Source organism: Centroberyx gerrardi, chromosome 6 (assembly GCF_048128805.1).
Source record: "Centroberyx gerrardi isolate f3 chromosome 6, fCenGer3.hap1.cur.20231027, whole genome shotgun sequence".
In the NCBI taxonomy this organism is placed as follows: Eukaryota; Metazoa; Chordata; class Actinopteri; order Beryciformes; family Berycidae; genus Centroberyx; species Centroberyx gerrardi.
Window position 1 is genome coordinate 23537732 of NC_136002.1, and position 24375 is coordinate 23562106.

The 24375-nt window shown below is 40.5% G+C and overlaps 4 protein-coding genes across 7 annotated transcripts; all 4 read left to right on the forward strand.

The window, feature by feature from the left end:
* The first annotated feature begins 561 nt into the window (after window positions 1–561).
* LOC139923791 (ribosomal protein S6 kinase-related protein-like) lies at window positions 562–3781 on the forward strand. The gene is made up of 11 exons (XM_071914652.2): window positions 562–780; window positions 932–1015; window positions 1124–1192; window positions 1431–1500; window positions 2125–2232; window positions 2428–2468; window positions 2572–2599; window positions 2760–2849; window positions 3076–3164; window positions 3279–3389; window positions 3491–3781. The coding sequence occupies exons 1-11, from the start codon at window positions 562–564 to the stop codon at window positions 3779–3781; spliced, it is 1200 nt and encodes a 399-aa protein (XP_071770753.2).
* A 4120-nt stretch (window positions 3782–7901) lies between these two features.
* On the forward strand, window positions 7902–10098 carry aldoca (aldolase C, fructose-bisphosphate, a). Its single transcript, XM_071914601.2, has 8 exons — window positions 7902–8013; window positions 8218–8429; window positions 8669–8723; window positions 8828–8988; window positions 9089–9172; window positions 9401–9575; window positions 9678–9877; window positions 10009–10098. The coding sequence occupies exons 1-8, from the start codon at window positions 7902–7904 to the stop codon at window positions 10096–10098; spliced, it is 1089 nt and encodes a 362-aa protein (XP_071770702.1).
* A 2464-nt stretch (window positions 10099–12562) lies between these two features.
* Window positions 12563–16436, forward strand: srsf1a (serine and arginine rich splicing factor 1a). Of its 3 annotated transcripts, XR_011785210.2 has the most exons (5): window positions 12563–12999; window positions 13664–13845; window positions 14512–14684; window positions 14864–15623; window positions 16053–16436. XR_011785210.2 is itself a non-coding variant. In XM_071914602.2 (4 exons), the coding sequence occupies exons 1-4, from the start codon at window positions 12809–12811 to the stop codon at window positions 15059–15061; spliced, it is 744 nt and encodes a 247-aa protein (XP_071770703.1). In that variant the 5' UTR covers window positions 12563–12808; the 3' UTR covers window positions 15062–16436. The 3 variants fall into 3 exon arrangements, 2 of the variants coding, with proteins under 2 accessions (XP_071770703.1, XP_071770704.1); XM_071914602.2 differs by having other exon boundaries at window positions 14864–16436; XM_071914603.2 differs by lacking the exon at window positions 14864–15623.
* A 621-nt stretch (window positions 16437–17057) lies between these two features.
* On the forward strand, window positions 17058–20488 carry dynll2a (dynein, light chain, LC8-type 2a). 2 transcript variants are annotated; one of them, XM_078284093.1, is made up of 3 exons: window positions 17058–17211; window positions 17764–17937; window positions 18398–20488. In XM_078284093.1, the coding sequence occupies exons 2-3, from the start codon at window positions 17806–17808 to the stop codon at window positions 18533–18535; spliced, it is 270 nt and encodes an 89-aa protein (XP_078140219.1). In that variant the 5' UTR covers window positions 17058–17211; window positions 17764–17805; the 3' UTR covers window positions 18536–20488. The 2 variants fall into 2 exon arrangements, with proteins under 2 accessions (XP_078140219.1, XP_071770716.1); XM_071914615.2 differs by having other exon boundaries at window positions 17062–17211; window positions 17798–17937.
* Window positions 20489–24375: the final 3887 nt, after the last annotated feature.

The window sequence follows — 24375 nt, forward strand, 5'->3', positions numbered from 1 at the left end:
CTTATGTGGACAGTGGCTTCTCACCACTGGCATGAGGGTCAATTGCCGCTTGATTCTGTGGAGCAGAACTGAAAGACACTGAAAGAAATGCCTATAGCTGATTCAGCCAACTATGTCTTTTAGATATCACAAGCACTGAAAAATGTTTTGATTGGTCTGTTTTTAATGTACTATTCTAAAAAAATACAGGTATGCCTTAAAGTATATTTGGTAAGCTCATGCACATTTTTTTTAAAGACTTACAGCCTATGGAGCCTCTCTAGACCTTTATTGTCAGTATGACAGGGTTGAAATTTCCAAGCCTCATTTAAGGTCACTAGGGAGGTGGAAAATTCTACTGAAACTTCTACTAGTCTACTGAAAATATTTCCCAACTCTTATTTGGAATCAGTGTTTAATTAAATTCTTTTTCAGTTAGATTTTTAAATTTTGCAGATAAGTAGTCTGAATGACGGGGATGCATTTTATGGAATCATCCTTATTATAAGTCATTTTTTCCCCTAAATGTAGAGAGAGGTACCGACTGATGAGGGTCGACGCTGGCATGGATTCCTCTCCAACATGGGGATCTCCATCGCTCACAGACTTGGGCATCTGGGACACCCAGGTCTGTTGACTAGTCCCACGGGACTGGAGGGTCGACTGCCCGTTCCGAAGCACCTGGTCCCTCCAGAAGACAGTGTTGAGAAGTCAGCCGTGGAAAAGCCTCTTCCAGGTTTCATCTCTGTCTTTCTGCCTGAGTTCCCACACCATAAGTTTCCTGGGAAAGATCATTTCCAGGTACTGTGGACCACAACTTCAGATTGACCAGTGAAATCTTACAAGCAGATGTTGCAATTCACACTTCATCATGAGTTAAACTAGAGACAAAACTGTTGACATCTTATATTAATGTAAACATTGACAGATAAATATACTTCTGTGCTCACAGATCCTAGGATTTATAGCCAAAGGGTCGTTTGGACCCATCTTGAAAGTGAGGGACAAGTTGAAAGAGAAGACTTATGCTGTTAAGGTGAATCTCCGAAGTCTCTTTTACAAATCAGTTCAGCAGTAATAACCAGTATTACAACAGCATTACATTTGAACATAAAAATGTATTTCACATAATATTGTCACATAGGTCCTACCAAAGTCTGAGATCTTGCAGCATGGAGGGCTGGCGCAGGCAAAGGAGGAAGTCATCATTCAGGTATATCACAGTGTAATCACTCTGATTTGTAAATCTAGTTTATAGGGTTATCAGCAAATTTTCAACGACTACAGCAAGACTCTATGACAGTGTCTCTGTTCAACACCAATCTCTTTCCATAACCAAGTCCTCAAACTGTTGTATGTGGTGGCATTTAGAGTATAGGAAGCTCCCGATCCATCTCTCACTGATATATTCACTCTCACTCTGTGTGTGTGTGTTGACTGTTGCATTGCAGCGGCAGCTCAAACACCCATTTATCCACAATCTGCAGGACTGCTGGCAGACACAGCGCCATCTCTTCATTAGTGAGTTTATGAATGAAGGCACAATTAGACCCTTTCCCCTTCTACTATCCTTCCCTTTTTGTGTTTTGTAGTAGTTTTTCCCCTCCTGGTCCCATAAGAACATACATCGGATGGTAATTTCCCTACAGTCTAGCTGCTGTATCCCTGAGTTTGACTACCCGTCTCACTGCTGGATATTGAAGACGTACACTGCCATCTAGTGAGATTGCAGGGTAAAGCTCACATCCTCAGTGTAGCGTGGCTGTGGGTACTGTTTTCCCTGCTCCTATCTTTTGATTTTTTCAGTTTAAAGCAACCCTGAAATGTATTTTAAAGAGCTATGATCATGAGTTTGTGTGTATCTGTTGTTAATAAGACAACAACGGGACAGAAGCATGTGTGTCTTTGCCTTAACCTCATTCCTTACTGTGACACAACTTACCACCTCCTCTTCCCACACAGCCGACAGTGTGATGGGCGAATTGATTTTTATCTTTTGTCCTTTTCTTTGCTCTCTCATTTCTGATGTTTTATTTCAGAAAATGCTGCAAAAAGGCCAGCATTAACCCAGTGTGTGCTATTATACAGTATGTAGCCCAGTTTGAAAGGCATGATCACAGCGCCTCCATATCTCTTCCTCCATAGTGTGTGACTACTGCGGCACTGGAGACTTGTACACTTACTGGTTACTGAAAGGCCAGTTTGGGGAAGATGAGGCTCGGGTGTTTGCTGCAGAGCTAGGCAGCGCACTGGGTCAGTTTTTCTCAGATGTTCATCACATCGAGTTCACCACACTGACTTCTATTGATGCAGAAATCCTGCTATAGTTTTACGTAGTTTTAACATTGGATTTTAATATTGTCCTCCTTAATTTGATGCTGTGAAATAGTTTGTGTCATACTTCCACACGTTGTTACCTCTTCTTTGCTTTTCTGTATATTATTCTAGGATTCCTGCATGACTTGGGGATCATGCATAGGGATATAAAGGTATGAAGATCGTTCATATTATGTAATGAACTGTATTTCCCGATATAGCATATATACGTCTTTATATTTATGACTTAGGAAATGTGTTTTGGTGATATTTCAGATGGAGAACATCCTTCTGAGTGACCAGGGTAATGCTTGTCTATATTTTCTACTGCTCTCCAGTAAAAATGAACAGTTAGACAGCTGCCTCTGTAAATGACCTATCAGACATACACCGTATTTTGGAAATAGGATTTTAAAGTACATGAATTTAAACTTGTAGCAATATCGTGTTGTGCTCTGATGCAGGTCACCTTCGTTTGGCTGATTTTGGACTCTCTCGTCGCCTGAGAAGGGGAGGAAGATCCTTTACAATATGTGGGACTATCCAATACATGGGTGAGATGTTTCAGATTCTGGTAAATGAAATGTGAAATGAAATGAAAAGTGTGTATGAAACTTTGCAGAAAATGAATCAAAATTGTTGATTGCTGTTTGCAAGCTGGTTGGCTGTTATTTGCTTTGCATTTAGAGTGATATACGTTATATCAGTGAAGTCATGTGCCTCAGGAAAATGTTCTGATTTGAGGGAAGTTATTGTTTTGTGCCCGTTTTGTCTGGACAGCTCCTGAGGTCCTAAATGGGGGGCCATACAACCATGCGGCTGATTGGTGGTCGCTTGGCATCATGTTGTTTTCATTGGTGACTGGAGAGGTGAGGTCCCCTAATGTTACTTTACATATGAATTAGCTATAGATGTGGTACTATGTCACTTGTTGGTTATTGCCGTTTGTGTACACCTGCCTGAATATTTCATTGTGCCCTCAGTTCCCGGTACCTCCAGAGCCGGACCACTGTGCCATGTTGAGGAAGGTCAGACAGTTCCCTTATGTCATGCCCAACACCTTCAGCCCTGCACTGGCCTTACTACTCACTGAGGTCAGTATCTGTAATTCTCTTTAATACGGACACCGTGATTCCTCCTGAATGAACGATTCTCATCCTGCTTTTGTTTCTTTCTCTCTCTCGACTGACTTAAGCTCCTGTGCAAGAATCCAGCAAACCGCCTTCGTAACCTGGAGTGTTTCAAACGGCAGTCTTTCTTTCGCGGTACTTCATTTGACTCTCAGATTCTCCAAAAGACACCTGTTGAATTCATTCTCGAACTCAAGAAGCATCCAGACTGGGCAGCCAAAGCAATGAGGGGCCTTTCGCTGGACTACTTCCACAACTTTGACTGTGATAAAGTCCTTCATTCCCCCACAACCCCCACCGAATTGTCTCCTACCTTAGCCAACATTGACCTGAACCAAGCTACAGCCCAGGCTTGAAAAGCATGAGACGGGATTGTGTTTCTGTGACTAAATACAGAAACGCAAACTGTAGAAATATAAATATGTCACCCCTTGGATCGTCTTTGTTTACTGTTAATGTTTCTATATGAAAGATGCTTGTTCCTCTGTATAGTTTAGGATATAGATTTATTGTTACCCCCCACTGTAGTCCTGCAGCCAGCTGGATGGTTATTTCAAACATGTTCAGATGCACTTTTGGTGCTGTCTGTATGCAATGAAACATAATGTTGGGGAATGGCTTGAATTTTTTTTGATCATTATTTATTTATGGAGTATTCAAATTATATTAATATTTTTGATAACCTTGATTTTGTAAGGAAATTACGTTTTAATCTTTAAGATTACATGCACAGAGTAATATAACAGTATACCCCAGTTAAGGTCCATTTGAGCTGTTTGTATGCATATATCCCACTCACAAATGTTCCTGTATTAGTTGTGTGGATATTACCATGGTTACCCACAGTAATTGGGATATGGTGTATATATACCTCAATATCCTGGCTAATATTTATATATCCCAGGTAACGCATTCAGGTTTGTCAGTAGGTTATTATAAACAGTATTTGATGTTTATGTGCACCAGACTGTCCCAGATAATAATCTATAATAACAGTAAGTGAAGTCATTGCGTCCTAGCATGCATAAGCATGAATGTTGTGTCATATTATACGATCAAAATACATCTGACCTGACTGTTATATGCTTTACAATATTAGAAAATGGGGTAAAATTTGAATTTTTTTTCATTTTATGCTACTACAGCAAAATAAATATGTATTTATTTCAAACAATAATTGTTATGTATACTTAAGGTTAAGTAAATACATTATATAATCTTAGTAAATATATAATCTTTACCATGATGAAATCACCTGATACAGTGAAAATCCACTTTTTCCATGTGTTCCTCCATTACAGATTCAGCTAAATGAATTATTCTTCCTAAATCTGTGATCAGGATTCATTTGGTGTTTGTTTGCCTTGAGACAAGGGGTGGCTAATCTTACCCAGAGGCTCAACCTACCCCGTTCTCCCCTACTGACAAAATATTACAAATATGGAATATATAAATATACTTTTAAATAATATGCAGTTAACTCTTAAACACAAAGTCTATATGTAAGTTGTAATTATGTTGACAACTTTTCAATTCCTACAAGTTCAAGAAAGCTTCACACACTATGGATTTACCTATTATAATAAGGAGAAAAAGTAAAAAAATAATTGCATTACGGCCCACTGTTTCTTCAGGTTAAAAGAACAATCCTGCTCTCGATTGTTCTTGTTTTATCCATCATGACTACAGGCAATAGACATAAATTGAACCTGCATAGGATGTACATGTGGAACACCATATTGTTCAGTATTATTCATTGACTTAGCAATCAATTTGAAGTGGCCCTGTGCAGCGTGAAGGTTACAGTATCAGACAAATGATATCAGTGTTTGGGGTTTGATTCCTGCTGGGGCAACACATGGTGAATTATGTCCAATATTTTGCTGTAAGACACTTATAAAACATCTACCAAGCAGCATATGTTAAATCAGTTAGCATATGAGTGCTATACCTGGATACATTATGGCCAACTTTCAGCCTTGGGTTGACCTATTTGGAGGAGTGCTCACAAACCCATTGAGGACAGCCTTAATAGGACAGAAAATTGAGGACCAGATAAGGCATCATCATTAAATGTTTTTAATTAGGTAACAGAAAAAAACGACTGGCCCAGGGGAGTCGGCCACGTATAATTGCTGTACTTCCTCAAGTCATCTCCCTAATTCAGACTGCATCTCCTGAATGGAGTGCACAGACTCCTCCTCCTCCTCCCGCTGCCTCCTGACATTGAATTCCCTTTCAGGCCCTTGTCTTAGACAGGTCCACCATGTCTCTGATGTGGCTCCAGTGGCAGGCAGTCCAGTGACCCATATCTAGTTTCTGAGGCACACTGACCCACAATAGTGAAGAGAGGAGTCCCCTGAAATCACAGTGAGCTATCCCATTGAGTCTTACCAAATAATAACATTACATAACACAGCACATGCAGCTTCTTGGACATGGCTTACTGTAGAGGTGCAGAAGATCAAAAATGATCTCATTTGGCTCAAAGAAAAGCAACATTTAATTTCTGTGTGTGAGTCTTATACAAATAAATACTACATTTTTCATTACATTATATATAGATTGTATAACTAGAATCTTTTGAATATGTAGGCTACTTATGTTTGTATGCTTTCAACAAAATGTTTTTTTTAACCAGGGCCTAATGGTATGCATGGCATAGTGCATGATACATAAAGTTAACTCTTAAAAATGTCTTGTTCAAATTAGAAAAGACTTAGCTGACCTCATTATAGTCTAATTTGGGCCATATTCCCATGTTCATGTACATTGACTGAAACCTGGAAATTATTTCTATTTCTGACACCTTCCATCACGTTCTTTACAGTTTAAAGCACACAAGAAGCCACTGAGTACACGAATTGCTCTGAGACTAAAATACCCCTGTGGATTTCAGGGTGAAGACCAAATTATCAAGAGAATTAAAACTTTGCCCATGGCGCATTCCAACTAATTAAAATAAAAATAGCATGCTAGGGGGTATGGTTTAAAGCTTAAATTAGGTTGCTTTAGGGGTATGGGGTTATAATAGAATACATAATTCATTATTAATTTACAAAAAGCCTGAATATGGAGTGGGACCCAAAATAGGCCACCAGACATTGTAAAAACACTGTATATGTAAAACTTATGACAGTTGCAAAATGTTAGTGGATATGGCCATCCAATCGGACTCATTTTCATCCACACTGTCAGTTTAAAGGCACACGTTTGTTCTGGAGTTCGTAATTGTAAAATGACTGAGGAAATGTGAAAGTGGCAATATCACCATGAAAAACAAGCAGCTGAATGACAAAACTTTTCTTTACGTATATACGTCTGAATGATTCATCATAATTTTCCTAATTTATATAGGACAAAGGTGACAAATGATTTAATCACCTACATTAATGTGGGCGTATAAGCCCCGCCTAGGGGTGTTGCTTATGAGGTGCGACATATTTGGGCTGGATACAAACTAGGACTGACACAGAGCCTCTGTCAGTGTTCATCACATCAGTGGAGAAGACACATTTGATTTCACTTTCTGTCTGGTAAGATTTTTGCTGCTCATTTCTTTGTGTAGGCTGGCTGGAACCGTTTTTAACAATGTAATAATGTAATATCGCTGGCATAGGTGGGTAAATCTATATCATTGTATCAAGCTGTTAACTGCAGTTTGTCATCAATATCTGAAATTTATTCGCTGAAGTGACTTAAGATTTTAGCAAGTTGCTGTGAACAGAATTGCAGCGGGAATGATTAGGACAATTAGGAGGATTTTGCACAAATATTAGGAAAATAAATAACCTGAAGTGACTTTTGAAACTTTATATTTTATCAAATGTAAGTGTTACAGCAAATACCTTATATCCAAGCTTATATAATGTAAATAGAAAAGCCTGCATTAAGTTTACTCTTCATCATTACATAAAGTCACTACTAAAAAAAAAGTTTGGTTAATTTATGGGAAAGTTTGGTCGGGACTTTTAGTTGTGCTAGTGTTGCACTATTAGAACTTTTAGTATTTGGTTAATTATGAATGGTTTCATCTGTATGATCTGCAGTCTCACAGTAAAAGTAATCAGTCTTTCCTAGTTCATTTTCAAATAATGGTATTTTCAAAGCTTTACGATTGCTTTGCATACCCAAAGACCTGCATGGGGCCAATATAACTGGCTGGCCCCATGTTTTTTGGGACTGCACCTATAGAAGCAGATGGTTCAGCAGTGTCAGCACTCAGCGTAATCCCAGTTGACAATATAGCAATAAGGACCACTCCATTGTCACTATCACCATTACACCCTGAACTAACTCTACTCGTTTTGAGAGAGAGTGGGAGAGACATGCTTTTAATATGGATGAAACTGATCACATTTTTTATTAGAACTGACTTGATGAGGGGTAAATAGATTTGTTTGGGGTTGTAAATGAGCAAATAATGCAGTCATCCAATCACATCCTCTACCAAAGGTTGTAAGACAGTCTCTCAGGATGACGCACCAGTTCCCAACGCTGTCAGCGGCGCAGAAGAAGGACCTGCACGACACCGCTCTACGCATAGTTTCCCCAGGGAAGGGCATCCTGGCTGCGGACGAGTCTGTGGGTCTGTAAAGGGCTCTGCACACTCTTTATACTAAATAACGACATATTTTCATGGGGGGACCATATATGATGTAACTTCTGCACTGAAACAATAATAGTCAATGTGCATGAAAATAAAAACGTGCTTTGTGGCACTGACAAAGAGCAGTCCAGACAGTTCAAAGTACTGATATTAACATCTTGGATCTGTGTTGCACTGTAACAGGCAGCATGGCTAAGCGGCTGGCCCAGGTGGGAGTGGAGAACACCGAGGAGAACCGCAGACAGTACCGGCAGATTCTCTTCAGCGCAGACGATCGCATCAACAGCTGTATTGGAGGGGTCATCTTCTTCCATGAGACGCTGTACCAGCACTCTGATAACGGCGTACCCTTCGTCAAAATGATCAAGGACAGGGGCATCCTGGTTGGCATCAAGGTGTGACAGTTTAGTGCCAATTTACACATGTGGAATACTGCATTGTGTTAACCCTTATAATAAAAGAGCAATGACTCCTCAATTAGAGTGCTGGGCAAGAAAAATGTTGTTGGGACAGATTAACTTTTTTCCTCATCAAAATATTATCAGTATGGCAACCCACTCTGAACTGATTATCAGTAGTTTCTGTATGTGAGAACTTAACCTTGGTTGTTGTTACTCTATCCCTTATTCCTCAGGTCGACAAGGGTGTTGTCCCCCTGGCAGGGACTTGTGGAGAAACCACCACACAGGGTGGGGCAAAAAACACTTTGGTTTTCCTCAGTTGTCTGATTATATCTCCCATAGGAACACACACTGCAAGATGCTTCATTGATCTTTTTTATCCTTCTCCAAAGGTCTGGATGGCCTGTCGGAGCGCTGTGCGCAGTATAAAAAGGACGGAGCAATCTTTGCAAAGTGGCGCTGTGTGCTCAAGATCAGTGACAACAACCCATCTAAACTGGCCATTACAGAAAATGCAAATGTTTTGGCACGTTACTCCAGTATCTGCCAGCAGGTTAGGACTCACTATAATATTGCATAATAACACGTGTAAAATCTGTGTGATGTGACGCATTAGCTTCATTCTGTTGGTGTTTCCTTCCTCTGCCGTGCAGCATGGCATAGTGCCCATCATAGAGCCAGAGATTTTGCCTGATGGAGATCATGATCTGAAACGTTGCCAGTACGTCACTGAGAAGGTGGGTGGCTTTTTCCTTCGATGTGTCCATGGGTGTGTGACACATTACTGCCCACGTCTCATGTAGATAAGTTAATCACTACACTGTCATTTTTCAAAGAATCCCAGAGACAGAGAGAAAGAGAAAGCGAGAGACAGGCAGACAAAAAAGATGGACAAAGAGAGAGAGAATTTGCCAGAAGGAACATTCTGCTGCCACGTCTTTGGTAAAATAATATGTGGATTGCAGGTCCTTGCTGCAGTGTACAAGGCCATGTCGGACCACCATGTGTACCTGGAAGGCACTCTGCTCAAGCCCAACATGGTCACTCCTGGACACAGCTGCCCCAACAAGTTCAGCCCAGAGGAGGTTGCCATGGCAACTGTCACTGCCTTGCGCCGCACTGTTCCCCCAGCGGTTACAGGTAAATTGCAAGGCTCTCGGGTCTAGGGGAAAATTGAACACAGAAATCCACGAGATAACCACAATCAGAAGGAGAGGAAATGATGTTCTCTGTTGCCCGCAGGAGTGGCGTTTCTCTCGGGTGGGCAGACCGAAGAGGAGGCCTCTGTCCACCTGAATGCCATCAATAACTGCCCTCTGGTCAAACCCTGGGTCCTGACGTTCTCCTACGGCCGAGCCCTGCAGGCCTCCGCGCTCAGGACCTGGCGAGGACACAAAGAGAACGAGAACGCCGCCACTGAGCAGTTTATCAAGAGAGCAGAGGCACGTTCTGTGGATGAATCACATAATGGGATCTTTTACTTAACAAGCATGAATTGAATCAGCGCCTAACACTGTTTGTTTACTGTTTTGCATTTGTTTGTTTGCTTACTCATTCTCTATTCTGCCCATAGGTGAATAGCCTGGCCTGTCTGGGGAAGTATACTGGTGGTGATAATGGCGAGGGTGGCCAGCGCCTCTATGGTTCCAGTCACGCATACTGAACAGTATGTGACGCCCACGTTTCAGCTAAACAACATAGCGTCATCTTCTGCCTTTACCATAACACGACACATTACAGAAGAATTGTAGCATAGATACTTAGGTTATTTCAAAATATTTAGCTGACAGTGGCGAACACTCTCCATGGTGTTACATGAAAACAGTTGACAGCGTGTTTTCTTGCCTTGACATATAAGGACAATCAGAATATGGCCTTGGGTATTTTTAATGCATGTATTGAATGGAAGATGTTATGGATGCATGCTCTTATGACACTGTCACTAAAGCTCTATACAATCTGGCATTTATTCTTTAATTTCAAGAAACATTACCCTGCCATGTGCTGTAAAGAAATGAAACTTTGGCTGCAAAACAGCAATATTAGTTTGGATCACAGTACTGTTAATTAATTAAATAGTGAAAACTGCTAAATATCTAAGTGATGCAATTCCCCGCCTATTATGTGGAAGTATCTTCAAGTTGTGTAAAGATTCTGTGTGTGCATGTGTGTGTGTGTATGTGTATGTGTGTGTGTGTGTGTGTTTGTGTGTTTAGCTTGCATTCTATTATAACTTAGATGATTCTCCATGCTGGCTGAATTTATCAGTTCTACCTGATTGGCTGTGCATCTGATGAAAGTAGTTCCTATATAAATATCAAAACAATAAAGAGTGTTCAGTTACAATCTAATGTGGTCATTTTGTCTTATGTTACAATATTGTCAAATATAAGGTTACATTATTGTACAGTCCTAATATTGTAGGTCTATATTTTATCTTGTAGTATACCCTATCCAAGAGATAAGATAAGAGATAACTGGGGCAAAATTTGGATTTTTTTTTTTTGTTGGCCCTCCCAAAGGAATTCAGAGAGTGATACAGTACACTAGTCTGTATTTGGCTTGTTTTAATGCAATTTAATTATATTTGATGATTATATAAGTCACTTATAAGAGCATATTAGACATCTTGATGACACAAGACTTGGGAAGCTGTTCGGGAGCTTTATGTTTTACAATTCTAAGTTATCAACATCCATTACAATTTTTGGCCCATTGCCCACCAGTGGTTTAACTTTCCTTCCTTAGCCCTCTATATAAAAAAGACTATGCACTTGTGTCTTATAGTCATCTAACAGGCTACATGAAGTTAACAGGGATCAAATCTCTACAGGAACCAATTCTCAGATTATTATTTAAAATATCCGAGGACACCTTTGGGATGATGTTTGTTGTGTTTCATCCTTGTGAATTTTGTTAGACTCAATAGCAAAATCCAGTATTGCTTCTATATTGACATCATGTACAAAGACTGCGCTGTAATAAAATAGGTGGTAGTTCTCTCAGTTGAAGTCCAAGACTGTAGATAGATCTTCATACAGACTTTTACATTGACAATTATAATTCCTATATCAAAGAGTTTCAGAGGTGAACACGATGTATCCAAAACTCTTTCACATCCAGGACCCATACTTTTATACAGACACCCATTTGTGAAAGTTCCCTTCTCCCTGCTTTATACACTCTTACACAGGCTGATGAGAATATCATTTACTTTCATAGTCTGTAGTTAAAGGGACATTTTACGCACAGCAAACTGGACTTTTCTTTGTCCCTACCTTTTGGTTTCTCTTCTTTACCTCCCCCAGATTAAATAACTCAATGGTCTGTCGTTTGTTAGAGGTGATTACTTGTTATCTAGTTTCTAAGATATAATCTAACACCATCACTCCTGAGTATTAGCCCAAAATAAGACATTAGTGAAATCCTCAAGATGTTATCAAACCAAATTAGAAGCAAGAATATTGATAATATCAAATATTAGATTACATTTTATGTACAATGATCCAAAACCAGTTTGAACCCCTTTAACTGGAGAGACATGACAAGTTATATATTTATTTATTTGTTTGTTTGTTTGTTTAGCAGGGTTGTAGTGGAGGGCTACAACCCTGCTAAACCCTAACTAAACTCAGTTTTCACACTTTTTTTTTTAAATCTGTGGAATAAAGTTTCTCCATTTTTAGCCTGACATAAATGTTTATGATATAAATTCAGAGTATACATCATATAAGAAGTATCAAAGTGATTAAAGTCACATGATCGTAAGGTGTTAAACACACACACACACACACACACACACACACACACACACACACACACACACACACACACACACACCACACACACACACACAGAAATGAATCCTTTTCTGGAAATATTTTTATATATTGGTGGTTTTAGCCTTATGATGATCACCGACTGGAGGTCATAGTTTGCCCACTTATTTTTTAATTTAGCATTGCATCACCCCTTACATATTACATTGTAACTGTGGGACGAATGCTTCATTGTTGGAGTATCAATTCACCTGTTCAATTAGCGGACTACTTTGTTTGGCGGATGCGGCGAGTATTTCAGCTGCAACTGTGCACGTTTCCGGGATTCATGAATGCCTTGGTAAAGAAGCGCGGTTCCTGAAGAAAACGGGAGTAAAGAGCAGCGTCGCGGATACTGTCTACCCAGTGGTTAACCTGCATGCTAGGAGTAACAAACGTTGTATTTCTGTGTTATTATTTTCGCGTTTCCGTTCCCATATTGCGAGCTGTTTGGTAAACGTCTTGGCGTAACGGTCTAGAATCTTGCTAACTCGCCTAGCCAAACAACAAACGTTAGCTTAAGTTAGCTTGTAGCCAGCTAGCCGTCTAGCTAGGATGTCGGGGGGTGTTGTGCGTGGCCCTGCAGGGAACAACGATTGCCGAATTTATGTGGGAAATCTTCCTCCCGATATTCGCACCAAAGACGTGGAAGATGTATTCTACAAATATGGAGCAATTCGAGATATCGATCTGAAAAACCGGAGAGGGGGACCTCCTTTCGCCTTTATTGAATTTGAAGACCCAAGGTAATGAGCTATCGCTAGCTAGCTAGACTTGTACTTAGGCCAGAGAAAGCCATATTGTGTGGCTAACTAACTCGTGTGCTAACATTACTGGCGGGCCCAGACTATTCCCTGGACCCCGCAGACCTCGTTCTCATCTCTAACAAAAACGTGGTGTGTGCTGTTTCGGTGTTGACTTTGTATTTTACGCTATGCTAATATAGCACTATCGTTACAGTTGTGCTTTTAAAAATGCATGCTGTTTAGGCTTTCGTTTGCATCTGTATATCCATGCAACGCGGAAAGCCACTTTGCTTTGTTATTGACTTGCAGATATATCAGGATGTTCATACGCTAGATGGAGGGAGAATGCAACATTTGGCCTCAGTATTTGCTTTTGCAACAATTTCAAAGCATTTGCACAGTAAATAGTACTGATATGTTACTACATTAAAACTGCAGGCCAAACACCCTTCAGTTGTGTTTATGCGTGCATGTGTGCAAGACGGATTAGCAAACGTTAACCAGATAACGCTAGCTGCTAACATGGCTGACGCTGTCCAGAAAGTGTGCAGCCGATTTCAAGTGTTTTGTGCATATGGGCATCTCTTCTGAAGATGTATTTTAAGCCTCGCTAGCCATTTAGTATGTCCATGTGTTAACGGTGAAATGTAATCTGTATCACCAGGGACGCAGATGATGCAGTTTACGGACGTGATGGATATGACTACGACGGCTACAGACTGCGTGTGGAGTTTCCCCGGAGCGGCAGGGGTTCAGGCAGAGGCGGTTTCGGCGGGGGGATTGGAGCTCCAAGGGGCAGATATGGGCCTCCATCCAGACGCTCCGAGTACAGGGTCATTGTCTCGGGTAAGCAGGCTCCCATACAACAAGACCCCTATCTGAAAAGTTGTTTTACTGATATGATGAGAATGTCTTTACTATTGGCGGGGAAACGAAAATTGCAGCATAGTTTGAAGATATTTTCTCACTGATGACTAGATGTGAAATTACAGATTTTACACATGCTTGCCCCGGAAGAACTCTACTTTGAAATTCATTCATTTATTTATGCTTTCCATTTAAGGCAATGAAATAGGTCAAATAGGTGACTTAAGCTAAAATGAAAATACCAGGTTTTCTAGACATGGTGATTATTAAGTTAGTCCCTGAACTTTAACCATTAACTAAATCATCTCCCTGATTGATTATTTGCAACTACAGCAGGCTTTCCCACTAAGATGAAATAAAATGTTATGCTAAAATGCTAAATTGTGCAGTCGGTGGCAATAAATCAAAATTAATTGGAGTGCTGTCCTGGAGTCTTATTTGTTACACATTTTTTGAGGATTCAGCACCCACATAAATAATTTAAAGATTCAAGTGAGGGTTGAGCGTGTTTTTTGGTAAATTGTTTTAATTTCTGCAGTTATGGAAACTGTTAAATTGTGCAGCCCTAACAACTGTTGAAAAGTTTTGCCTGTGAGTTAAGTGAACCATGCATAAGTTGATTTAGTTTTTCTTTTGTTTTTAAAGGGCTCCCCCAAAGTGGCAGCTGGCAGGACCTGAAGGACCATATGCGTGAAGCTGGCGATGTGTGTTACGCTGACGTTTTCAGAGATGGAACCGGAGTTGTAGAATTTGTGCGCAAAGAAGACATGACCTATGCCGTTCGAAAGCTGGACAACACCAAATTCCGCTCACATGAGGTATGTGTACTGATTTGATTCATTGACATGGATAGTGTTTCTCTTTCCTGTTTCAAGGTGAGTACTTGACTGTTTGCAGCATTCCTGGCCCTCACCTTCCAACTCTGGTGTTTTCACTTTCACGAATCCAGGGAAAGGGGTGTTGTCTTTTCAATGTCAAGTTCTCTTGTGTCTGCCAGGGAGAGACTGCATACATTCGTGTGAAAGTAGATGGTCCCCGCAGCCCGAGTTATGGAAGATCACGCTCCCGTAGCCGTGGCAGCCGGAGCAGGAGCCGAAGTCGCAGCGCCAGCCGCAGCCGCAGCAATTCCCGCGCCCGTGGCAGAGGATCGCCCCGCTACTCGCCTCGTCATAGCCGCTCTCGCTCCCGTTCCTAAATCTTTCTACCACCGATGTTTTGCCCTTTTGATGAATCCCCTGTATACCCTCCTGTTTTTACCCCTTATGAGTTTTTCCAGATGTCAACTCTTGATTTTAATTTTTGCATTTCATGTCCCGATGTCCTTGTGGATGATCTTGGTATGTAGGTGTATCCCTTTCACCTTTCCTACCCTTTCCAGCTGCTTTGTCCTTTGTTTTGGTCCCCCCCCCCCCCCCTTTTTTTTTTTTTGACTGTCTTCTCAATTTTTGCAACGTTAGAAATTGTGCTGTGCTGAACTTCAAAAAGGTTGAGTTGTAATACGTTGCACTCAATGTTTTTGCAAGTGATGAAAATTGAGTTTTTTTTGTTTGTTTTTTTTCTCTCTCATGGGATGGCTGGGGTGGGCAGTTGGGATGGGGGGCCCAATGCTTAACTGTATTTTACCCTTGTGTCTTCCTTTAGACATCTGAAGATAAGGATTAAAGAATGATTTGGAATAAAACCATTGTGGAGCACATTTCATTTGTATGGTCAGGATAGGACATCTAATTGAGGAGGAGTCAGGTCGAGAGGCTATGGTACGCTTCATATTCCATAAATCGACGTTTTGATTGGTTGCCATTCGATTGCATGTCATGATTTAACAAAGCCCTATGTGCTGTACTTCATGTATTTTTTTGTTTTTTTACATGCTACTCTGGTCTTGTGCCAGAATGAGCAGTCCTAAATCAATATTGTGACATCAGTGTAGTTGTGTAACATCTTAACTGTCACGTGCAAAATCTGAATTACTATTTGGGTGGGGAGGCGTCCCAGTTTAAAAAAAAAAAAAAAAAAATTTAACTGGTTAAATGTTTGACTTCAGGGAATGATAAGTTTTTGGTGCTCATTGGCATTTTTCTTGACCAGTATCTTTGTCATGAGTGCTCAACATGAAAAATTGGATTAGGCCCAAATCTGACATTATTCTAACGGTTTGCCTCTGATTTTCTTCCTGGTATTTCAAGGTTTTGATTGGAGGAGTGGCTCAGTGGATCCCAATCCTTGGAGCTGGATGAGTGGATCGATTAGGGAAGGGATAGGCAAGGATGGATGCTTGGAACGGGATCCGTTTTCCAGGAATCAAATGAGTTGATTCAGAACTAATTATGGAGTCCCAGAGCAACTTTTTCAATAGCCTATCTATCTTAATTTTTTGAATGATATGGCTTTATTTACAAGAAAACGAAACTGAGGACCAGGAAGTTGGATCAAAGGATGGAATCGTAGATGCCTGGTATGAGGGAATTAAATTGGGGAGGTTGGGGGTTTCATTTGGGAGTAGTTTGTATCTTTTTTGCTTAATCTTACTTTTCTCTTAGCATTTTCAATAAAAACACTTTTGAAAAGTACATTTTAGTTTGTTTTGTTTATTTGAAATATAGTAACCAAAACTTAAGATTTGTTTATGTGCCTCTGAAGAACCATTTTAAGTTATTTTGATAAGCCACCAGATATTTCCCCATTGTACCATCCACTGCCTAATCAAGTCTTGTAGACCAATGTTGCCTAAAACAGTATAGGAATGTTTGTCAAGGTATGCATTTTTTTTAGGGTAATGTGTGGAAATCATGCATATAAGAAACTGGAACAAATGACCAATGCACTATGAATTGATGCTAATTTGCTGTATAAGATAAAAAGCCATACTGCAGGTTGAGAAGTGATGGACAACCACTGCAACACAACTCTGGTGTTTATATTGTCCCACTGACTTGGAGATGTTTCTAGTTCTTTATTTTTCCCTGAGCTGTGACGGTAACTGATGATACCCCAGTGAAGCCAAGTGATACCTACAGCCAAGGTCTCATTGCTTGCTTTTAGCCCACAGTCAGTGTGGTGTACTGTCAATGATGCATTGTGGGATGAAATAAGATGCTGGCAGAGAGGAGCTGGAGAAAAACGCTTACAACACACCGAGAGGCTGCGGCTCAGCCAATGGACGGGTGCAGCACGCAGCAGAGGGCGGGGGAGCTGGTGGAGCAGAGCAGATAGCCTACCTACATACTTATTGTCTAAATCTTTAAAAAAAAAAATTAGTCGCAGCAACATCAAAACCTACACAACCCACTGGCAAGGTGAAAACACCAATTTTTGAGAGAAGTGTTGAGGCAGCTCGGTAAAAAGGTGAGTGTCAGATTTCCTGTACCGATAAAGGCGACACATTGACTCGCATGTCTCCACAATTTGATTCCAGCTTCCCTGATGGTGAGCTATTAATGAATGTGGCTTAATTTATTTAGGCTACGACTGAACAGGCATGTGGGTTGTGGGGGCATGGAGTTGGACGGCAATAACAAGGCTAATTTCGGCTAATAGGCCATTAACGGTAAAAAAAAAAAATGATGAGACTTTGGTGTAGAAACAGTGCTTATGTAGAGGAACCTGCCTATATCGGAAAGTGATTTTGCCAAGTAATCTAACTCCACCTGTATCAAGTTTCACAGCCAATCTATGCAACGCTCAAGTCATCGTCGTCGTCTAGTGGGAGAAGTTGAGGCGAATAAATAAGGTTTATGTTTTAATGGGGAAAAAATTGGCTCGCCACCAGTTTTACCAAATGCCCAATTTTCTGCGTATGATTAATGTCCCCTGATGTTGGCCTAACGTTACCGCGATGGCCTGCGTGAAAGTGTCATTGTTTGCACGTTAAATCACCACGTGTGGTGTTGATTTCAGTGCAGTACGTCTGAGTGAACGCTGTCTTTTCCAGCGGACATCATGACTGACAGGAAAGCTGTGATCAAAAACGCGGACATGTCTGAGGACATGCAGCAGGATGCCGTGGACTGTGCCACCCAGGCCATGGAGAAGTACAACATAGAGAAGGACATCGCAGCTTACATCAAGAAGGTGAGAGAGAGAGGGAGGAAGAGAAAGGACGGGCATGGACGAAGTTAGCTTTTTCGCCCGAAGCTGTAGGCTTACATCAGTGACACAGGCTCTAAATTGGCTCATCATGTGGCTTTCTTGGTGTGTGTATGTGGCCAAGGCCTTTACTGTTGAAATTACATATGACTGATGCCCCTCCCCCCTATTCGAAATATATGTATTGCCTGTACTTGTCTTAATATTAAGAAATCCTAAAACTAGAGGCAAACTAGTTTGGCTTAGGCAGGGTCTGAAGCCATCTGGTTCTAGATTTGGGGTTCATCTCAATTAAATGATCTCCTTTGACCCTTTCAGGAGTTTGACAAGAAGTATAACCCTAAAACTAGAGGCAAACTAGTTTGGCTGAAGCAGGATCCAAAGCCACATGGTTCTATATTTGGGTTTCATCTCAACTAACCTGATCTCCTTTTGACCTTTTCAGGAGTTTGACAAGAAGTACAACCCTACATGGCACTGCATTGTCGGGAGGAACTTCGGCAGCTACGTTACCCACGAGACAAAGCATTTCATTTACTTCTACTTGGGCCAAGTGGCCATCTTGCTCTTCAAGTCCGGCTGAGAAGTTTCTGTGAGGTGTGGAGTTTCTCCCTGAACCGTATTGGGAATGCACTGGTGGCTGATGTCTCCCATACACAAATAACGACATACCATAATGATGCAAACCGGCCGTGCGCAATTGCATGGACTATACACTATTTAATATGTATGTTACAGTAAGTTTACTTTTCGATAGTTGCCATTTGAATGCAACTGAAGTAGTTTTTGTTAATGCTGTTTAAACCTAGGTTGTAAAAGATTTAAACGTGGCCCTTGATTGTATAATAAAGGAAAGCTAGAGAATGTAGTGGTGCATCTGCTTTCCTTCAGAAGACCCTGTTAAATGAGACTCCAGCTGTCAGTTTAGATGGTTAAATGAAATTGCGTACACCAGTTGAAACCAACACATGATTACCTGTCCAACATTACCCAGATTTATTATGTGATGATGTACAGAAGTTGGTTAAAAAGGGGAAATTAAAGCCCTTCTCTTCACATCTTGCCTGTTTTCACCTGACAAGTTCCTTCAAGGCCTCAGTTGGCCTGCAGGACGATTACAGCTACACCATACTACGGTTCACTACTTCAAAATATACTATAACCTGACAGTATGAGTTCACTTCATTAGCACAAATCTACCAATTCACAAAACCTTTAATATATTTTCTTTACAAATTTAGGTTTAAAGACATTTCCCCAGGTCGTTTTTAGCACACAATGACTGAATAGTGTGACGTGATTTGAATTTTGACCCTTCATCATGGCCACTTTTAGGAAAGCCAAGATATTGTCATTACATCGCACACAAACCTCACAGTTACCTTACCAACCAACACAAGTAAGCCAGTGCAAGCTTTTCCAGGAATATGACACTTAAGTGAAATAACCCACCCCTCCTTAATTTTCACTGTGAATAGGTGGAGCAAATAAAGCTTGGATACAAACACCTTAGCCTGTAATGCCCAAATATTAACACTACAGACTCATTACCAAAATATCACAACTCGCCTACCTAGATTTCAGTTCTCACAAGCCTGTTTGTGCATGTTTGGAAGCTAATACCACAGTTTCATTTGAACGGATGTCATCAGACATTAAACGGGCAAAGCTTGTCTTGGAGCTAAATGATTTGCATAAGTTTAACCTTTATCAAGTATGTCATACAGATGTAGATTGGACTGAGCCAGTGTGTGTTCGTTGTCCCAGATATTGCTATGAACAAGCATTTAGGAGGGTGATTTGGCGAATTCATCTGCCCCCCACAGGCCTCCTACAGCTTAAACTCTCTGAAGGCCCCTGTGTTTCAGATGGTTGTATTGTCTTACGTGGCTTGTGATACTAGATGCATTGCCCTGAACCTTTATTTTTGCATTGCCAGTATACTGCCAGACATGCAGGAAAGACAGACCCATTGCATTTGGAGTTCAGACTTGCTACTTAAAGCAATGTGCAACTCTGAGCAGGTGTAGACCTTGTCTAGCACACTGATTTTGGATTTTCATTTGATTTCATGTCAACATTAATATAAGTTTGGAATAGCAATGCACAATGTCTGAGTGCCGATGAAATATGTTCTTTGGAATGGCAGATGGGAGGGATTTAGATGGAGTTGGATAACACCACACATTTCTTGCTGTGCATAAAGGACTGAATGTTTACTCAGTTGTCCTTTGCTATATTCCAGCAGTGGATGAAATGTGTATTTCTCAAGTGTTTGCTTGGATTGACATTGTTTTCAAGGAAAGTCTTCCTAACTATTGTCAACGTAAACTGATTTAGTATTGTTTTCCTCTGGCATGTATTTTTGCTGTGTATATGTAGGAGCCGTTCCGATGCTGTTAAATTTGCACAAAACGTGTGCCTGTCATTGCTCTCAACTGTAACTGGCTTGAGTACAATTGCACTTCATTAGAATTATCCAGTAGGTTACTACAGAACCAAAATCTTATAAACTCAATAAAATAAAACTTCATTGTTGACTTATTACATTGTGGTCTTTTATTTTCTCATTGTTTGTCCCTTATGGATAAGAGTCCAGTAACCTACCTAATGTACACAGAATCACTTTATTTACCAAGTACAATAAATTTACAGGAATTTCTCTTTGTGGCTTAGATACTGACATGGATGGTACAGGGACAACAGAAACTAATTCAGTGCAAATGGACATTGCAAGATGTACAACAGACTGCAGAATATAAATATCCCTCTACAAATAAACATACAGCATTCAGTCACTATGTGCATTCAGGCAGCATGACACACAGTATGATTGTAGCTGTGGAGGGGGATGGTGAGAGTCCAGCAGTGCATCCTGAATAGGAAATGTGAGAAATAAGAGCATTGTGGAGTGTGGAGGTCATGACTGAGGCTGAAGTGGCACAATGAACAAAACAGTCCACAGCAACAAGTGCGACAACTTCAACCAGAGAGGAGTAACTACTCAGTGACATCACCTGCTATAGTGTTTGGTTGCACTGAAAACCTGCATACCCATGGCCCGCAGTGGCACATGGCTGCCCACCATTGATCTATGCTGCATTCGTGTCATGTCGGATTTATCGTAAATACGAGCCGCCAACTGGGAAAAAAATCGTTCACATCGGCCTCCTAGTGGTAATTACAAGTAAGATGTGGGATTTTTTTGTGGGCTCCGATATCTCCCACATGTGGTTAGTGCAGTGGTTCTCAATCCTGGTCCTTGAGTACCACAGCCCTGCTGGTTTTCTATTTTACCTGGTAGTTGATTACATTCACCTGGTGTCCCAGGTCTCATTCAGCCCCCGATTACACCAGGTGAATGTAATTAACTAGCTGGTAGGATAGTACTCAACATCCAGGATTGAGAACCACTGTGTTATTGTGTCAACCCTGGTGGCAAACTGCAGCAAATCCACCAATGTTGACAGCCCAAGATAATAAAAATCAAAATGATCAGTTATCGACACAATAATACAATCAACTCTACTTATGAAAAGTGAGTAATGTCTGCTGTTGTTTGTTTATGGTTGACTTTCAATTCATGAATATAAATTATTTTGGATGCAGGCGTTCCAAGGAGTTAAACATGTGAATGCCTCCTAGTTGTAGCAGCGAGACGTCATCCCATTCTTTCGCTTCTTCTGATCTGACGGGAATGCGGCATAAACCAGTCCAACCACGTGCCATCTAGAGCCATGTATTGTATATGCAGGTTTTCATTCCAACCAAAGGCTACATCAGCTGATTTCACTGATTAGCACACCTTCAGTTAGAGAAGAGGAACTAATCAGTGAAATCAGCGAGTGCTGTGTTTGGTTGGAATGAAAACCTGCATCCACTTATTGGCTCTAGATGTCACATGGTTAGAGACCAATGGACTAAACAATAACTGCAGTTGGACTCCAGTTCCATAGAGATTGCATGAGTGTATTGCATGTCAGGGTTGATGAAATGGAGTCCACTGCACATGTTGGATAAAGGCCAATTAGGGTTTCAGCACCTCCGGATAGGATTTGATGGAACAGCATTTCATTGCTTTCCACATGACCAAATCTCAAGATATACTGTGCTATAGCCATGTAGTGGCAGGCGTCTTTTTCATACAGAGCTGAAAAGCAGCAAGAGTAGGCAATGTACTTTGTGTAATGAGTTAATTTGTTAACGCAAGGCAGTACAACAGTTTGCACAGAAATTGCGTGATGCCTCTACATGGAAATCTGTAGAAGCAAGAAGAACAAATGGAGCCAGTCGTGCTGAGAAAGCAGACAAATTAAAGGACAAGTGACTAATGAATTATTTCTAGAGACAGACTGGGGTCAATGTGGCTGCTATATGATACTCTGTGGAGTTAATAGGAACACTTTGCCTAAGTATTAGAAAACTCACGCTCTTTTTTTGCAAATCCCATGACTCTATTGTCTCAGGGCTCAAAAATCCTTTGTTGGCCTGTTAATCTCTTCTCTTTCATCTACTTCTCCTAAGTGAGGAGGATTTAATAAGTGAAATAAATAAGGGATCAAAGCTTTCATCTTGATTCTCCTGGCCTGTCTATTTCATGAAAATTAAGAGCAGGTTTTCCTCAATATGTTGTACAGTTAATATACACTGAATGTACAAAACATTAGGTACACTTAACTCTTTTCATGAGGTACACAGATGAGGTGAATGCAGGTAAAAGCCATTATCCCTTATTGAGTTTCTTTATTAAATATATACCAGTCACAAAGGAGGAGATATAGAGCAGCAGATGAGTTGGAGAAGGATTTTTAAGCTTTGAGACAATTGAGATGTGGATTGTGCAAAAGGGGCTGCAACTCAATATCAGGAAGAAGTTCCTAATATTTTGTACATTCAGTGTTTATTGAAAGTTAACATTTGACTTTTGTATCTCAGTACAGGCCAGGCTGCATGGACACAATGATTTTCTGTGAACACTGTGAACACCTAACCTGCAGACAGGGACACATCATTCAGTAAGGATTTATCTATCCATCCCTCTCCCAGGTTTGAATGACGAAAGAATAATCCAACATCAGATAAATGTTTCAGGGGAAAAGCACATTCAGCAGATTACCTCCCCGCACCGTTTGCTGCGAGGAGACAATTGTCTTGTTTGATGCCCTACATTTTAAATTAAATTTCATCAGATAATTTAAACTTTTATCTTGAAGAAATTAGGGGGGTCAGGACATTTCTGGCTTGTGACACTTGCTTTTGGGCCATATCTCTGACTGAAAGCAAAGCCAGATGTTGCAGTCAGAGGCCCTAAAGTGTTAGAAAAAGAGTGGTAATTTATGGGCTAAATGGTTCTTTACTTCTGCTTGAAGAAGCATTGGTGGATTCATATAGCATCTCATGGTTTCTTATCGAAACACCATGTTCCTCAGTGCAGACAGTGTGATAGTTTTTAAAGTTCCAGTATGGATCTTTTGTAGATCTTGATCTCTTTTTTTCTTATGTTCAAATTTAACTAGAAATCCTACAAATTAAGCATGGCAACTAACAGCACTATCAAATGACCAAGTGCATTTATTTGGCATTTCAGCTGTAATACTCATAGTTGTCTTTACTTTGGAGAAACCTGGCAACTTTGTTTACGTTCTCCTCACATGTGTTACTCACATTACAAACAGAAGCACATCATACACTTGTCTATGTTTTCTCAAAAGCTTTACTGATGTTTAGACTCTTCTTTTCCTCGCCTTGCCCATCAGTCTCCTCCACATTGTCCCTGCCTGCTTCCCTTTTTATTGCCTCTGGCTTCATCCATCTTCCAGTGACACTGTAATGATCAGTACCAAATTAAAATGTAGACCCAGCAGATAATTGAGTGGACTGAGAGACAAGCCTGGACATTATAGATATATTTCATGAAATGTCCTGAGGCAAGTTGACACATCACACAGAACAAATCTCTTGCACTAATTTGAATAACTGAATTTCAGTTTATATCTTAACTGTGGCGTTGCAAGTTACAACCGACAAATGGACAGATGACTCAGTCAAAACATATGCGCTCACAATTTTGAATGGGCATAACTGTAGCCAATCAGGAATGAGGCCAGGAAGGTGTTTGGCACAAAATGGTTGTGTGTCAACCAGATCTCTAATTCCAATAGAGTAAGATAACTATCCTTGTGGTAACGCAGTTGAGTTAAAATCCTGTTGCAACTCACAGTGTTGAGTATCTACCATACTGTCTATTATGAGTACAAAGTAAAAACAGGTAATAACCATTTGAATGCAGATTCCTGAGTGATTTTTTAAAAAGTTTATATTATTACAGCAGATTTTGAACATGTCATATATTCTCAATAGGTTATTTTTTAGCACCTTACAGGTTCTATTTGAAATCATTTGAATATGATCCACTGAAGAAAC